The following is a 19,040-nucleotide window of genomic DNA, read 5'->3' as shown; positions in this document are numbered from 1 at the left end:
TCTGTACTGGAAAGCATTTTGAGTATAATTACTCTCATTAGCACTCTAGCCAGCTCATAACACACACATGTGTAGTTTTGAAATTAGTGCAAATTTTGATTTTTAATGTAGTCAGTAAGAGAGGTAGATGTCTGTGGTGTGGTGTCAAGTATGTAACTTATTATACATATTTTGTGCAAATATTAAATAGTTAATTGCAATTGAAATGTAAAATTTTATTTACTACAGTTTTGTGTTTCTTTGAATTATTACTTTGTAAAATCTATTCACGTTAATTTTAAAATGTAGCAACAAAAGAGAAACTATTTGAGATCAGATACTCTGTAAATTAGGCTATGATTTGTTTTGTGAAAAAAAATTTATGTTGGTTTTGGCCTGTAAGGAACAGTCTTGGTTCCCCTCCTAGTGACTTAACTTTCAACTTGATTAGAATTTATTTTTGTTTTTATCATTAAATTAAAAATGTAACGATTACTGACTTAATAATTGAGCTGAGCTTATGTTCCATAATTTTCTTTAAAAAAAGTTTTTAATGAAAATGAGATCAATCAATTAATATTTATCTGCAAATTCTATGGGAAAATTTGTTTTCAAACTGAAACTCGTAACTCATTATATAATTCTCATCAAACATTTTAGTATGAGCAAGCAAGAACTGTAGAACTTTAATACTATATTTTGCAAAAATCATTCCAGCTATCTTTTCTATTTTTTTCACATAAAACTAGAATTTGCTAATAGCACTATTTGTTTCCATTGTCCTTGATATAATATAAAAGTTTAGTGTTGTGTAGCCAATCCTGGAATCAATTCCAGTAAACTCTACAACAAACCTAATTCAATTCTTAAGAACATGTTTATGATGATGCCTATATTTTCTCAAATTTCACTGAGCTAATTTGTTATTTTTTTAACAGAAAATTTTTTTAATTTTGGTGACTATAGCCAGCAATAAAATCATAGTGCTTGATTTTTAAAGTTATATTTTACAGGAATTGTGTATTCATTGAAATAACTTGCCTATTCAGCTTTTTCATGGTGCGTAGCATTTTTAAAAAGTACTTAAAGGTGCTTATTTTCGTTTTTTAAAAGCCGTTAAAGGTGCTTTTTTTCATTGGGTGTTTTTAAAAAGTACTTAATTTTCCTTTTTCCAACATGGATTTTTTTTCTATACCATGTGAAATTGTTCAACGTTTTCACAATTCCTTCAACCACAATCGATTTCGGCGTACCGTTGGTCATAGCGTATGAAAGCTACTTACATGTTTGATGAAATACTTGCAAGTCTGCAGTACTGAGCTGGGTTCGGTGAGATTATTGCACTCTCATGTGCAACTCTGCTGCATTTTGCAAGATATTCTCAATTTGAGGCTTCATTTTCCACCCTCTCATATCAAACCGAAAAATCTCTAGGTCATTTTATAATGGCTAATATAATCAAGAAAAAGACTTCTTTGCTAGAAACTGGTTATTTTATCATGATTATGTGAAGTCTTTGAAAATTATTTTGCATTTTGTTAATGTATATAGTACTTAAAAATAATTTTTCAGTGCTTAAAAAGTACTTAAAAAGTGCTTATTTTTGTTGAAAAATTTAGCTACGCACCCTGTTTTTACTGCTTATAGCTTCATTATATTATTTCAGCTCCTTCACTATTTTTAATTGAATGCACCTGAAATAAATGCTTTATAAAAATTTATTGCTTTAGGAAAATTTTCTGAATATTCATATGATAACAGATTGAGAAAAAAACAAACCCACTTAATGCGAATAATACATATATAATTTTTTTTAATGAAATAACACTAATAATCATTTACGAGTGTAAATATTTCAAACTGTATAGTGTTTTTTATTACATTCAGCTTACATCTGATGCTGCTTCACTGTATGAAAAAGGAGGCTGTATCGACAATGCTGCTACTCTGTACATAAAACAAAGGAATTGGTATGTATGAAATAGGTAATTAAAACTTTCATATTTTAAAAGAATTGAAGAATTTTATGGATTTTTTTTTAATTTAGGAAAAAAGTAAAGGAGCTTTTACCTTCTGTGTCCTCGCCTAAAATCCACGCCCAATACGCTAAAGCTCAAGATGCAGAAGGAAATTATGCAGAAGCCGCCCGTGCTTTTGAAAATGCATTTGAATATGCTGATGCTATAAGGTATTTTTCTCAGATTTTTTTTTCCTTCAAATAAATTAACTTTCATTTTATTCAACGTTTTATTTTTATATTCCAGAATATACTTAGATAATTTAAAAGATCCTGATTCTGCTGTGCGAATTGTGAAAACTACAAACTCGGTTGAAGGTGCTAGAATGGTTGCAATGTAAATATTATTTTATATATTACTGTTTGAAGTATCAAGAATTTTCTTTTGTTATGGAAATCGTTTTTTTCTTGGATAAGTTTTAATGAAACTAAGGTTAAATCCTTGTTAAAATGTATACTTTATAGTTAGATACTTAAGTATCATGTATTTATGAAAGTTGCTCTATCAAATTTGTTATAAATAACAGCATATTTAATTTAAAGAATTTAAACATTTAATTTGAAGAATTAAATATTGGATGTGGAAAGTGGGAGCACAATCATAAACGAACAGAATTTTTTAAAGTGCTTGTATTTTATTTTAAATTTCAAAAACAGGGAATAGTCTCAATTTTTTACAAAAAAGCTGGAAAATTCCTATATCATACCTGGAAAATAGCAGCCTTAGAATTGTGAGTAACAGTTATTTAGATTCAAGTTAAATAATTCTAAAATCCATTACAATTATTTTAAAAAATTAAATGTTTTTGAAGAAACGTTTCCATTCTCATTCTATTATATGTGTTTGCTCATACAATCTAATATTTGACATCACAAATAAAAAAAAATCAAAGTTTTCTGATGAAAAATTGCATGTATGGATAAAATATGGTGTGGATTTTCATTGAAATGGATCTGATGTACCTAGAAAAGTCGGGAAATTTCTTTCTCTGAATAATTTTTACGAAGCAATCATCATTGTTAGTGAGTGCTACTAGTTGGCTTAGTCCCCTAGTAGTAATATATTGTTTAAATTATTTACTAATAAAAATAAATAATCTAAACAAAAAGTTTCTCTTTATCTAAAAATGTCTCATTTTATTAGAGTTAAAATATTTAAGTTCATAATTCAGCAATTGTTTTTAGGTTCTTTCAAAAGCATAATGATAGTGGATCAGCAATCAAGTTCCTTGTGATATCAAACTGTTTGAAAGAAGCCTTGCAAGTTGCTCAGGAAACAAATAACATGGATGTATATGCTGAAGCTATTGGAGAAAATAGAGACCCCACTGACTTCATAAATATTGCTGTTCACTTTGAAGAAAAGAGGAATTTCCTTAAAGCTGGAAAGTACTTTATGCTGGCTCAGCGATTTAAAAAGGTTTGTTTATTTTTGAAAATCTTTTCTGAAACATTTTTAATTCGCCAGTAGAATGTAAGCAAACAACAAAGTATTCAAAAGTATTTTTTTCTAAGTTTTTGTTTTCATGTGTGACAAAATGACATATTTTGACAAATTCTTTAATTTATTGGTTTGTAACTGTAAATTTTGTTTAATTTTGAATCTCTCTCTATATTTTTGTTAATTAAAACCATCCTAAATATACTGTATGGAAAATTGGATAATTTTTTTGAAATTTAATTTGCATTCGTTAATGACAAAAAAAATTTTTAAGTTTTTAATCACGAAATTTTTTTATATTTTGTTCATTAAAGTTTATACTTACTTAAAATTACCTAAAAATCTTCTTTTTTTTTAATTTTTCCTAATTTTGTTTCTAGTGACTCTCATAGTATGGTTTGTGTTTAATATTTTAAAAACACATTTTCCATTGACATTTTTATGCTTCACTAATTATGGTTTTAAAAAAGTAATATTTCTAATATTTTTATTCTTAAATTTTATTTGTTTGTTTTTTCTTAAAAAAAAGGAATGTTAGGTTATGCATTATACATTTATCCTTTATCTCTTCCTTTTCTTTTAGGCTGTGAAACTTTTGCTGGAAGTTTCAGGACAAGATGAAGATGAAGCTATTAATCTGGCTATCCAAGTAGCTGGAAAAGCTAAAGATGAGCAAATAACCAAACAACTTGTTAGTCACATCATGGGAGAAACAGATGGAACAGTAAAGGTACCAAACTTTTCACCTAGTAATAATATAAATTCATCGATTTTTATGTTAGATAATTAATTTTCTTAAGTTGTTCTTTAAACAATTTAAAAGGGTTACTCAAAGCTAGTACTTAATATACACTGTGCCCTAGGCCAAATACTTAATCTGAATAAACAATGTCTTATGTAAGGGACGTGAGGCAACTTAATGAATAATTACTTCCTCATTCCTCTTTTTCTTAAATAATTATTAAATGTTTAGTTCTAAATTTAAAGAATATGTTGTTTAATATAAATGCTAGCTGAATTACATGATGAAAAAAAAAATTATAAATTAATACTAAATAAATTTTCAATCTTCAACAAAATTGAAAGACATACACCAACACAATTAATAAAGCGAAAATAATTCCAATTTTATTTATCATTTTTTGTTTCCCTTCTTCAGTATTTGCACTATTAGATTGAGTGAAACCTGTTTTTAAATTTTAGTAGTTCATCCTATCAAAATAAAGATTAACTGCGTAGAGTATCATTTGACATGATGCAGTTGCTCTTGGCCAACTGTTAATAGTGAAAATTTATCACAATCAAGCAATTTTCTTCAGTACTTATCACTTTCAGGGGAGAGGGTAAAAATTCTATTTCCACAATATCTATTATAAAACTACACTGTATTGATGCAATTTTATAGGTACCAAATATACACTGACTGAGCAAAACTCATGGGATAGCAGGGCTCTGATTTGTGGATGGACAGCACGTGTGATCAACGCCACCTGGTGGCCTCCGCGGCGATCTCAGTTGTGTGTTAGACATTGCTTGAAGTGGCTGTGTGAGTGATCAGGTAAAATGCAACGTCGGCGTGAGTTGACGGCATTCGAACGCGGCATGGTTGTTGGTGCCCGACGCATGGGACATTTCATTTGTGAAGTGGTTCAGGAATTCGGCTTCCCAAGGTCAACCGTGTCGAGAGTTTACCGAGAATGGGTGAATGAGGGTGTCACAGTCCACAAGAGACACCATACCGGCCGTCCACAGGCCCTAAATGACCGAGACAGGAGAAACCTGAGACGAGTGGCAACTCGAGATAGGAGAGCAAATGTGCAACAAATCACGGCTGAATTCAACACTGGCCGTGATAGAGACGTGTCTCAGTGGACAATCCGTCGGAACATGCATGTGCTCGGGTATGAGAGCCGTCGCCCCACACGTGTGCCACTGCTAACCCAGCGTTATCGGTTAATTCGGCGTGCATTTGCCACCAATCACCACAGATGGACACTGCAACAGTGGCGTAACGTGATCTCGTCTGATGAATCACGTTATCAACTGTTCCATGCTGATGGGAGACACCGTGTGTAGCACACACCGCACGAAGCGATGGATCCAGCATGCCAAGTGGGCACAGTCCAGGCCGATGGCCTATCAGTCATGGTGTGGGGTGCATTTTCGTGGCATGGAATGGGCCCCCTGGTCGTTCTGGAGGCCACATTGACTGGTCAGCGGTATCTTCAGCTGCTTGGAGACCATCTCCACCCTTTTGTCATGTTTCTACAATGGCTGATGCTAAACCAATCAGAAAATTCCCTTTTTCGAATGTCCCCCTGAAGTAATTTAATTGAAATTTTTAAACTAATTTTACGATGGAGAGCTCAAATTACCCCTTTCAGCTATTGTCTAAGTTTCAGGATAGTTGCAAAACTGGTTCTGGAGTTATAAGAGATGCACATACTCACTGACAGACACACAAATTCTTCATTTTATTATAAAATTTGTGAAAAATAATATATGAAGTAATCTCCATTAATGCCATTTTTTTGTTTATTTTATTTTGTTAGTTAATAAAAAAACGTGATTGTTAAGTATGTAATGACAGTTTATTTAATTTTCATTTTATAGTGTTTGAAGTCACTTATGTTAGTTCTTTTAATTATTTTTTTTTTAGTATTTATGCCCCTTTCCTTGTTTATGTAGGATTTGCAGCATATTTATCACCTATATTTATCATTGGGACAAATAAAAGAAGCTGCCAGAACTGCTGTAATTATGGCTAATGCTGAACAAAATTCAGGTATTTATTAACTTAAGCATGTCAATAAATTAATCACATCTGTTAATTAATCAATTAAAAAATATTTCATAACTCATTTACTAATATTTTTAATTATTAATTTTATTAAAAAAGTTTTTAAATTATATATTACAGGTACCTATAAAAAGGCTCGCCTCTTGCTATTAAGCATGTATGCTAAACTTAAAGAAAAAAGCATGAAAATCCCAATTGGAATGTCCCAAAGTTTAATGTTGCTCCATAGTTACAGTCTTGCAAAAGTAGGTATTTCAGGGATCTTTTTATCTTTCAACCTTTTTTCAAATGGAAGAAAAATTGTCTTGTTACAATTAATTATAATAATCCTTAATGTAATCAAAATAATATCAATTATTCTTAAATATTAACAGACGGTGTTTGACATTTTTGATTTAAAAATAATAATAATATTTTCTCCATACTTAGTTTTCTTTAGTAAAACTAAATTATTGCTGGTTTAAAACTTTCACAGCAGAAAAAATTATCTCATGATTTTTTCACTGCTGAGATTATACTTGCATTTTTAACTTTAAAACTTTTAACTAAAATTATACTTTTTAAATAAACCTTTGATCTACATTTATTTTGAATGAAATGGAAAGAAATTTTGGAGAAATGTAAAAAAATTTAAACGTTTTCAACACTTTAATTTGTGCCTCTACATATTGGAATTTTAATTTCTTTTTGTTGTTAAAGTTTATTAAAATTATTTTGAGAAAAAGCAGTTATGAAATGCTTTCAGCTAATTGGTTATCTCTTTTTATACTTCGGTTTTATTGGTATACAATTATAACTGGGTTGATATTAATTTTGTATAAGACTTTTCTCAATTGATATATTCTCAACACTAACTTAGACTATTGCTTGATGTTTGTTATGTTTAAATTGAAATTATGTTAAAAACTAAATTGGATGTATTTGTTTATTGAACATTAAGGTAATCTATTAGTTTTATTATTGATTAATTTATTCTGTAAATTTTATTAGTATTAAGCGTAGCTTAGTATCTGAATGTTCAGTGTAATATTTGATGGTATGCTAAAGTTGTTACTGCTGTTATAAAAATCCATTTAACTCAAAAATCTATTTCATACCCAGTAATGTTAAATAGATTCTAGTAGTAAGTTGTTCATTTTGTTCTCTTTTAATTCCTGTGTGCCTCAAAATTTCATAGATGATTTGTGTTCTCTTAATTACATAGTTCATAGATATAAGTTCTAGGATTAATATATCAGGTGATCTTTTTTTATTATTTTAAAACTAAAAAAAAGCAGGAAATAAGTATTTAAATGTTTGATTAAATATTTTATAGTGTACTGATTAATCATTAACTATTTAATATTTTATAGTATACTAAATTTAATCATTAATTATAAAATTCTTAATTGCTAATTAAGAATAAATTAAATTATATTTGATGTTGTTATTTAGTTTTCTTTATCTAAAAGATAATGTTTAGTGTGTCTCATTTAAGAGTTGTTCTGTTTATTATTTTTCAATTTCTGCATTAGATTTTCTTTTTAAAAAAATGCATTATAAAATCTTTGTAACTCTGAATAATTCTTTTTCTTGTAAGTTTTTTGTGAAATATATCTGATCTTAGTATCTTATACTGTTGTATCTAGTTATACTATTGTATCTTGTTGTATTGTTAGTATCTTGTATTTCTTGTGAAAATCTCACAACCCTCTATAGTTTTATGTTAGAGTTGCAATACTAAGACCACATTGATTACCAATTAAAAAGAGAATGCCGGTAACCTAAGACTTGTATTTAGTTTGACATGGTTAATACAATAACATTTTTATATATGTATCACAAATGCCTACTTTGCAGTTGTTAAGAAAAGTTTTACAAAGTAATAATCATTAAAATGGGAAGAATTTCTAAACATTAAACTATTTCATCGTTACTTAAATGCATAACTCACTAATTAATAGATAATACATATGATAAAATTACTAAATTATCTTAGTGGATAAAACAATTATTTTTTTGACTTTGAAAATTAAGATCACCACTGCCACTTCACTAAGAAAAACTTGTCTTAGTGATTTACAAGTTGTCATCTATAATAAATGTGTATAACTGTACAATGTGCAAAATAAAAAACAGGCCACCCTGAATAACTTTTGATCTAATGATCAGATCTTCACGCTCTTAAAGATCCTTTGAAATGACCTCAAATAGGCTAATTAAGAATCAAATACAATATTAATATTTAAAGCAATATTTACTTCCTAAGAAATAGAATTTTAAAAAAGCTATATTTTGCTGTAATTTTTAAAAGCTGTATTTTTGTAAAAGCTGTATTCAACTTCTCAGTAACTTTTCGACCAATTTTGCTCAAATTTTGTATTTTACCCCGTAAAATTATACATTTTTTAAAATAATTAAAAAAAATAATGAATATTTACAAAAAGCTATTTTTTGCATGTAATTGTCTTTGGTTAAAGGAATTTTATTTTATTTATTTATCTATTTTTGTGTGCAGAATTTTTTCAAAAATATGCACAATACGCAAAATGAAAAATTTACAAAAAAAGTAAAATAATAAATATGCAAAAAGTGAAATTAACATTTAGTGGTCTAAACTTTGGACCACTCTCCTGAACAAGCTAGTTGGACCATATATTTTGAGGATCAAGAATCCAAATCCATTGATAGAACAGGGGGGGGGAGATTTATTCAGAGAAAGTAAGTTTTTGTGTCTGATTTTGTAACTTTAAAACTAATAAGTTAGCATATCTGAGGTCACTCTCGCGAAGTATTACGATTGAGTCCTAGAACATTAAGATCAAATGTTATTTAAAGTGGTTTGTTTATTTTGTTTGCACAAGTTATATACAAGTTAAATGACATTGTTGTACTTTATATATTACTTAATGTTTACTTTTATTTAAAACTTACATATTAATATATTCATCCCTATTATTCTGTATGATTCCATTTAGCTGCATATGCAAAGGGGAGATCACATGAATGGTGCTCGGATGTTGATTAGAGTATCAAACAATCTGAATAAGTTTCCAAGACGTATGTACATCTTTTTTTTAAAATTAATTTATTGAGGTTATGTTAATATTGTTTTTGGATTTATTCTTATTTCCATTTTGTTTCTGAAACTTTTTCCAGTGACTTATATTCTCTATAACTAATGTTTCCATTCTGTTATAGAATTATATCTGTTTCAAAAGAGATTTGTTCATTTCAGACAGGTTTGGCATAGTATTGTTCATGAAAGATTGTTGGCAATTAGCGTATTTTTATTTGAATCCCATGCCCTATATTAAACTAAGTAATTCTCCCTATTAACAATATTTATTTAAATCGATACAATATTTAATTAGATAAACCTAAGTACCATATTATTAAGTTTTACCTTAGCCTATGTAGAAAGTATAATAACTTAATTTAACAATGTTTATCTAATTCAACATAATAAATAGTATCTGAAGTATTTTACCCATTAAAAGAACTCATAAAGTTTTTCATATTTAATATTAATCATTTCTAATCTTGTAAAATCTTAAATCAAACATAAATAACTTTCTTATGTCTGAGCTTCAACTTTATCGTTAACATTGTTATTATATTTTTGGTTGCATTTTCCTGACGTAATAGTGGCATAGGATGGCGGGTAATTTAACATGCTGCCGGACAGCCATGTTCTTAACAAATAATTATTAGTATTCCAAAATGATTTTAATCAACTGTTTTTAGCTTTAATATTTTTCAGATTAATAAATTAGAATTTATTTAAAAACTTATCATTTCAAAAATATTACACTTCAGCTAAATTTAATTCACTCACTCTGCTATTTTCCCACTTAAAGGGAAATAAAGATGACTTAAATTTTATTATAAAAAACTCATTTTTTGTGTTCAAACTGTTTATTATTCATATTTAAATAGGACTAAATAAAAAAGGAAAATTAAAGCTTTATACAGCAATATTGAATGATTCAGCCATTGAAATACTGACAAAGTTTCTGTTACCTGACTAAATTTCAGCCCAGAAATGCCAATAGTTGGTCTATATCTCAAGTCTATATGCTGATTCATATTTATTACTGATACTTACCTATATTAGCTTCTTGTGTAAGAGTTGATCTAGAGAAAGAACTAGGAATTGATAAAATATCCTGAAGTTGAGGTCTGTTATTAACCCTTTCATAATAAGTGAAGAATATTATAAAGCAGTTTAACATTTTAGAGTTGCGAAATGCTGCATTAGACACAGATTTGAAATAATTCTGATAAATATATAATCAGATAACTGAGAATCTTACAGATTCTTATAGTAACTTCTATTAGACTGTTTTTTTTATAAATAAAAAGTACAAAAATATTTTTTTGCTTGTAATTTGAGCTTTAGAAAAAATATATTTATAAGTCCCGCTTAGATCAAAGGGATAAGTAACAAAAAATGTTTTATATTATAATAACAATAGCATGTTTTTTGAAAACAATAGCATGTTTTTTGAAAACAATAGTATCTCATTTTTAAAATAATATTATTTAATAACATAAATTAGTATTTCTCTTGTCTTTGTCAATCAAGTTATAAATTCTGTAATTGCAAATTACCATGTGATCTGTAGGAATAAAATGCTATATCAATTGCTCATAACATGCACAGTTTCTACATCATTTTTATAAATTCAATCTTATCCTTTCAGGAAGAAAACTCCCCAAATACATTCAATATGTTGTTCAATGTAGTATTCAAAAAATCAGTATTTTGTATTTGTCACAATAATTATTTCTTCCCATGGAAAATTCAATCTAAAGCTAGCTTAGTTTCAAATGATAAATAAAAATCGAGAAATTCAAATCTGTGTATAAATCAGGTAATTGTTTATTTATTTTCAGATGATGTTCAGATATTAACTACAACTGTAGTTGAATGCCAAAAAGCTGGTCTTCATATATCTGCCCACAAAGCTGCAGTGATGTTAATGCGACCTGAATACCGATCAAAACTTGATCCAAAATATAAAAGAAAAATTGAAAATATTGTAAGGTAAATTTTCCTTTTTTGTTTTTCGTCATCTAACATATTCCAATAGAAACTAAAAATACACCAGTACTCAGAGACTGATTTACGTGAGGATATTTAGGGCTGATGTCCAAGGCCCCACCTAAATGTCCTGGGAAAAATGAATATATTTATTTAGTGTTAATTTAACTTTTAAGGGCTCCCTAATTTTTCTGTCAAAGTTTTAAACATACTATCATCTGCCTGGAAAACAGTTTCTGAAGACAGTATTGTGAATAGTTTCGGAAAAGGTAGTTTTTCATCAGTTTTGACCGAATTAAACAATGACAGCATATTAGAACATAATGCCGATACCGACTTAATGGAATATTTGCAATGTGATAACAAGGGCGGGATTTCATCGACTTGCAAGTCGAAAATTACTAGTTCAAAAAATAAACAAATGCTAGTTACAAGCTAGTTAGAAAAGTGCAATAGCAGAAATTGCTAGTAACTTCTGATGGTCTGAATTTTCGAACGTTTTTTTCTTGTCTTTTTGGCACGTGATTTTTGAAATTCAGCATTTTTAATACATAGTTGTTACGACACGCGAATTTCGAATTAGAGTTGTCTTTTCTTGATGATTTATTTACGATTATTTCATTATTCATCTACATCCTTTTCGATCCATTTTCTCGGTAGTTAATTTCCTTTTATACGGTCTTTTTCTCATAGTTTTTCAACAACGATATTTTTTAAATTATGCTATTATGACACATGAACTTGTCTAATCATTTTTTGACGTGCTCAATTCGCTACTATGCCGTCGTAAATAAGTGCCATTTACTAATGTTGAATTTTCTGCATCACAAAATGTTTTGTGATACTGCTTTTAAAAATGCTTAGATGAACCCTGGTTTTACTAGTAGTATTTTTTAGAACTAGCAAAATTTATTATTGGTTTTGAAAAATGAAATCATGTCCTGGCTGATAACAGTCTGACGACTTTTCAATCGCAATTTTAATCATAACTGAATCTAGTAGTGATTAAGAAAACTGCGAATCTTTAGATCCAACACAATGATTTAATGAAGCAACTGAGACTGAAAATTTTCATTCATTGACATGAAGAACAATAGAAAGACATGGTCTCACCTTGGAATTGTTGGAAAATTCATTGCATACTCTAAGACAAAAAAAAGGTTACTCAGAGAAAAATGTTCCTCTTTACTGAATGAATTATATTAAAGTTTCAGATTGTATTTGACAAAATATAATTAAATTTTCTTTAGAATTTGTATGTCCCCTTCTATAATTTAGATGTTTTTGTCCTGTCAGACCAGCGTCGTTAAATAGAGGTTTTTCTTATTCTTTCAAATCGTTACAGTCTGTTACAGGACAAGGTCATCCCAAGTAGTCTTTGCAATCTAGTCCTATCTGCAGCAAGGCTGATGCAGTTTCCCTTATTTACTAGGGAAGCTTTTGCTGGAGGTTTCAGGACAAGACTAAAGGCCAAATAGTCTTAGCAATCTAGTCCTATCTGCAGCAAGGCTGATGCAGTTTCCTTTATTTACTAGGGAAGCTTTTGCTGGAGGTTTCAGGACGACTAAAGGCTTTCTCAGGACAAGACTAAAGGCCAAGTAGTCTTAGCAATCTAGTCCTATCTGCAGCAAGGCTGATGCAGTTTCCCTTATTTACTAGGGAAGCTTTTGCTGGAGGTTTCAGGACAAGACTAAAGGCTTTCTCCAGACAAGNAAATTCAAATCTGTGTATAAATCAGGTAATTGTTTATTTATTTTCAGATGATGTTCAGATATTAACTACAACTGTAGTTGAATGCCAAAAAGCTGGTCTTCATATATCTGCCCACAAAGCTGCAGTGATGTTAATGCGACCTGAATACCGATCAAAACTTGATCCAAAATATAAAAGAAAAATTGAAAATATTGTAAGGTAAATTTTCCTTTTTTGTTTTTCGTCATCTAACATATTCCAATAGAAACTAAAAATACACCAGTACTCAGAGACTGATTTACGTGAGGATATTTAGGGCTGATGTCCAAGGCCCCACCTAAATGTCCTGGGAAAAATGAATATATTTATTTAGTGTTAATTTAACTTTTAAGGGCTCCCTAATTTTTCTGTCAAAGTTTTAAACATACTATCATCTGCCTGGAAAACAGTTTCTGAAGACAGTATTGTGAATAGTTTTGTAAAAGGTAGTTTTTCATCAGTTCTGACCTAATTAAACAATGACAGCATATTAGAACAGAATGCCGATACCGACTTAATGGAATATTTGCAATGTGACAACTAGGTCTGGATTTCATCGACTTGCAAGTAGAAAATTACTAGTTAAAAAAATAAACAAATGCTAGTTACAAGCTGATTAGAAAAGTGCAATAGCAAAAATTGCTGGTAACTTCTAATGGTCTGAATTTTCGAACGGTTTTTTTGTCTTTTTGGCATGTGAGTTTTGAAATTCAGCATTTTTAATACATTGTTGTTACGACAAGCGAATTTCGAACTAGAGTTGTCTTTTCTTGATACTCTCAATTAACTAAGATTTCCTCAAAAATCTTCGTTTTTTTTTTGACAGTTATTCTTTTTTTCGAATTTGAGTGATCACTGTTTGATTCGAAGCTATTCTGTCGTTAATCCCCGACGTTTTCTGATCGTTTTCTCGGCAGTTAATTTAGCTTTTTTTTCGTTTTCACGACATTTTTATGAGGACATCAAAATTCTTTTATTTTTAATAAGTTATTACGACACTTGAATTTCAAATTTTACTATTAATTTTTTGATGCACTCAGTTGATTCAGTCGCAATTCCATTTCCTTTTTTGATTGTTTATTTTATTTGCATTTTTTCGTGCTGTTGTAAGATGATTTATTAAATTCCGATTTTTTAATACGATATTCCGGTCTCCAAATTTCGAATTTTAATAAAAAAAATTTGGCGGGATTTAGTTACGATTATTTCATTGTTCATCTACATCCTTTTCAGTCCATTTTCTCGGTAGTTAATTTCCTTTTATACGGTCTTTTTCTCATAGTTTTTCAATAAAGATATTTTAAAATGATGTTATTATGACACATGAATTTGTCTAATCATTTTGCTCAATTCGCTACCATGCTGTCCTAAATAAGTGTCATTTACTAATCATTTGTTTTGCAGTTCTTGCAGTTAGTTGTAATGTATATATTTTAAGTGTAATATTATTACAGCCGACGTATTCAGAATAACACATTTGAGTGTCTAAACTTTCCTACAAATATAAATTTTTAATATTTATCTTTCAATGATCGTTTTTCTTTACTTTCTTTTTTTTTACAATAAGTTACACAGCGATGATTATGTTGAATTTTCTCCATCACAAAATGTTTTTTAATACTGCTTTTAAAAATGCTTAGATGAACCCTGGTTTTACTAGTAGTATTTTTAAGAACTAGCAAAATTTACTATTGATTTTGAAAAATGAAATCATGCCCTGGCTGATAACAATCTGATGACTTATCAATCACAATTTTAATAGCTGAATCTAGTAGTGATTAAGAAGACTGTGAATCTTTAGATCCAACACAATCATTTAATGAAGCAACTGAGACTAAAAATTTTCATTCAGTGACATGAAGAACAATAGAGAGACATAGTCTCACCTTGAAATTGTTGGAAAATTCATTGCATACTTTAAGACAAAAAAAAAGGTTACTCAGAGAAAAATGTTCTTCTTTACTGAATAAATTATATTAAAGTTTTAGATTGTATTTGACAAAATATAATTAAATTTGCTTTAGAATTTGTATGTCCCCTTCTATAATTTAGATGTTTTTGTCCTGTCAGACCAGCGTCGTTAAATCGAGGTTTTTCTTATTCTTTCAAGTTATTACAGTCTGTTACAGGACAAGGTCATCCCAAGTAGTCTTTGCAAACTAGTCCTATCTGCAGCAAGGCTGATGCAGTTTCCCTTATTTACTAGGGAAGCTTTTGCTGGAGGTTTCAGGACAAGACTAAAGGCTTTCTCCACCGAGTCAAGCCACCTAATTGGTGGACTTCCTCGTTTTCTGTTGCCCACGAGATTAGTAAAAGTTAGCTTTTTTTATTGGGTTTGTATTATCAGATCGGAATCGATATCAGAACTATCGTAGTCTATTGCATTTTATGACTTTAACAATACAAGTTTGCTTGTACTTTTAGTAAATTTCAAAGTTAAACAAGGTTCTTCTGCTATTATTCTCATGAATTGCACCAAATATATTTCTTAATACCTTGCTGACTGACAATTCTACACAAAAAGTATGTCATCTCACCGGCTATTACTTTGCTATTGAATATGGAAGTAAAGCATTCTAAATATCGAGTTCATGCCCAAAGGTTGTTGACTGATGGTAACTTAACTCAACATTGCAAGTACAATGACGAGTTAACTGATATTCGGACAACAAGGTTTGGGCATGGAAAAGATGAGTTAAGTCGTGACCGGTTAACAATATGTTAGATTTTCTATTCAACGGTCAATAATTTATTTTCATGCAACTTGATTATTGCCCAGCATTCACTTCCATAAAACAGAATAAATCTAAATCAAATTAGTGATTTATCGATGTTAATTTTTGTTTTTAAACTTAAAAATTGAGGTCTACTGTATTTATTTTTCAATTAAATCATTTTATTTTATAGTTTCTATCATTGATATATCTTTCACAGGAAATACCAAAAAATTGAAGAAGATGATCTTAATACGCCATGTCCTTATTGTGAAGATCCCATCCCACAGTCTACATTATATTGTGAGAAGTGTAAATATTACTTGCCATATTGTATTGTTACAGTAAGTTTTGTTTTTGTTAAAGTGTTACATGATTAAAATAATTATACATGTTAAATAAACCTAATATGTTTATGTGATAAGAAATCTTCTGGGCTTTTCTTCTTTTTTTTTTGTTTACTTTTATTTTATTTTTATTTTTTTGAAAACCTTATGGTAATTGGAAACATTTTTATTTCTTAGCCTCATGTAAAATAAGTTTAAAATGTCAATTTCTAAAATTTTGAAATTTTAAATGTAATTTGCTCGTAGTGTGTTATGTTGAAAATGTTTTAAGTTTCCTCACTATGTATTACGTGCTTAATACGAAAAAAAAAAATAATAAAAATACGTAATACTCGCAAATAGAAATGGTAGGAAGAAATTCTTCTGTTTTGATGTTATAAACACATTATCAGTAATAATGTTGAGCACAATGCTTGTTTGTTTCAATTATAATCAAACATCATATTGCTTGTTTATTACATCAAAGCAGTTGTCTTTTGATTATTTTTATTTGTGCACATTACATTGTACTCATTGTTTAAGCACAGAGATAATATTTTCTTTATTTCTCTTTTCTTTCATGTTTAAGAGTGGTCCATGGAAAACGTTATCATTTTCTTTCTCTTTTTATGAATTAACTTATTAATTAAAAATGTGTTATGATATATTTGTGAGACATTTTTATTAATTAATATTTAAGAATATTGGGAGTATTGAAAAATGTTATGTGTGTATTATAGTATGAACTATATATTTATTTTTAGGGCTATCATATTGTTCTGAATGACCTCACCATTTGCCCTAACTGTGAATTTCCTGCAATGTTCTCCGAGTTTTCGAGGTAAATTAAATAATAATATTATGGGTATAGTATTAGAAACATTTGGTTAAGCAATCTGTGTACTTGATAAATAATTCTGCTTTTAAATTATGTTGATACTTTATAATTAATGTTTGACTATATTTTTTAAATATAAGATCAGCAACATTATTGAAAGTACACTTGCAACTATTATTTATCATCCAAAGAAACTGTGGAGGTTCTGACGAGCAATTAATGGTGGAAATGTGATCAGCCATGTGATCTGGTTATCTTCAATTTCCAAATAAGTTGCTAATCATTGATTTGAAGGTCGGTCGACGTCAAGATATTCCTTTGAAATAGAACTTTGACTCTTCTCAATACCAGCTGTAAGTTTCAAGACAGCAGAATTCTCAGCATTTCTCAGACAACAGAAAAACTATTGGTAGTAGCAAGTGTATGGTTATAACTTATCTGGTTTAAATATCATGTTTTACTTGTTATTTTGGGAATAATAATGTCACTCTATTGTTGTTGTGAACTCTAGCTTTTTTCTTTTTCTAAGTTGGTAAAATTTCATACTAAACTTTTATATTGTTTACTTAACTTGTTTTATCCTGTATTGCTTTATTTTTTTTTCAGTTAGTTTTCAGCAATTTTGAGTCCTTTTATTCTCATATGGGAAATAAATTAAACTATATTTTTTTTAATTCATCCTCATCATAATTGGCCTGACAACCCAGGGTAGGCCAGAGCCTTCTGCTGAAGATTCCTGCAGGACAACCTATTTTTTGACCTGGACTACCATTTTTTTACCCCAATAAAATCTGATTCCAGAAATCGAGCCATCGTTGGTTTGGCCTTCTTTTCTGACATGTGAAAGGCTTTGACATAAATAAACTTCTTTACTGGATCTTTTTCATCCATTCTGGCAGTATGATCTATCAAGTTCATTCTTTTAATTTAATTACATTTGATGGTATTGTGCTATTTGAAAATTGTAAAAATTACCTGAGGCCATTTTTTTAGACACATATTTTTTTTTATTAATCTTTTTAAATTTTGTAATGATTATACATATATGTTGCACTTTTAAGATCCTAGTTTTTTAGATTCATAGCTAAAGCCTAATATAAAAGTTAGATTTAAGATCTTCCATCAATACTCTTGTATTTTAATTGACTTGTTATTTTGCGACTTAGTTATTTGAAACTTGCTGATTCTAGTGTGTCTAAAATTAATTTCATTTTAATTTGCCGATCTGCACTGATTGAATGTTTTTCCCAATGCAGTCAATAAAATAGAATGTATCTCAAATGCACATAAAAGTTTGTTCAAGTAATGGGGAACATATACCAAAAAGAAAATCAAATAGAGAAAAAAAGTTAATAAAAATTGTTTTATCTTATATAAAAAAAATTATTAATGATAATAATGTTGAAAAAAACATTATAAAGTTGTCAAAACCTTGTTGTGGAAATTTGCAATACTTTATGTTAGATACTACGTAAAATTTTAAGGTTAAAATGGCTGTGGAAATTTGTTAATAATTTACTACATTATTTTTCACATCAAGTTTAGCAGTTAAAACATTTGTGGACATATAACCTAACTGAACTAATTATTTTTCCCATGTTGAACATAAATGCACAATTGGCAATTGAAAAATGTTCATCTAGAAGTTGTGACTTCATTAACTTCACCCGTGTGTTACCATAGAAATTCGGAATCCAAGTTAAACACGAAATTTTTAAATACATAGGTCAAACTTTTTTTTGTATTTAAACAATGTGTATAGTTTTAAATTAAGATTCTATTCGGAAGGGGAAAAAAACAGGTAATTTTCTTGAAATTATAACTTCTATTTACTGTCTCAAGTATAAATAGTAATTTTTTATTAAATATAATTTTGAGAAAACAATTTTTTTAGATCACTCGTTGTTGATAAAACGTGTCCAATGTGCCTGTCTGATGTCTCAGTGGATGATTTAAAGAAAGTGGAGTACATACCACCCGAAAACTTTGATGAAGATGATCAGAAAATCATGAGCAACATGAAAACGCTCAGTTGATAACTCAGCCAAGAAATCATGCTTTTTATGTTTAAGTGCCTCTTTTCACTCAATCTAAAATATAGTCTGTATTTTATTTATATCATTATTATATGGATTCTATTTCATTAAAATTTTTATATTCACCATTTA

General features: G+C 29.0%; 1 protein-coding gene across 1 annotated transcript in view; it reads left to right on the top strand.

Annotated features, from left to right (window-relative positions):
- LOC107445919 (intraflagellar transport protein Oseg6) overlaps nt 1-19,040 on the top strand; it is a 52,764-nt gene extending 33,724 nt beyond the window's left edge. The window contains exons 25-36 of the mRNA XM_043042070.2: nt 1,867-1,949; nt 2,027-2,167; nt 2,244-2,333; nt 3,182-3,416; nt 4,021-4,167; nt 6,126-6,222; nt 6,358-6,482; nt 9,195-9,276; nt 11,116-11,266; nt 15,929-16,052; nt 16,799-16,875; nt 18,767-19,040. Coding sequence (XP_042898004.1) covers nt 1,867-1,949; nt 2,027-2,167; nt 2,244-2,333; nt 3,182-3,416; nt 4,021-4,167; nt 6,126-6,222; nt 6,358-6,482; nt 9,195-9,276; nt 11,116-11,266; nt 15,929-16,052; nt 16,799-16,875; nt 18,767-18,908 — 1,494 coding nt within the window. The 3' untranslated portion in view covers nt 18,909-19,040. The remainder of the gene's footprint in view (nt 1-1,866; nt 1,950-2,026; nt 2,168-2,243; nt 2,334-3,181; nt 3,417-4,020; nt 4,168-6,125; nt 6,223-6,357; nt 6,483-9,194; nt 9,277-11,115; nt 11,267-15,928; nt 16,053-16,798; nt 16,876-18,766) is intronic.

Source organism: Parasteatoda tepidariorum, chromosome 3 (genome assembly GCF_043381705.1).
Source record: "Parasteatoda tepidariorum isolate YZ-2023 chromosome 3, CAS_Ptep_4.0, whole genome shotgun sequence".
NCBI lineage: Eukaryota > Metazoa > Arthropoda > Arachnida > Araneae > Theridiidae > Parasteatoda > Parasteatoda tepidariorum.
Note: the sequence above shows the minus strand (reverse complement) of the source record. Positions and strands in the feature narration are given on the sequence as shown.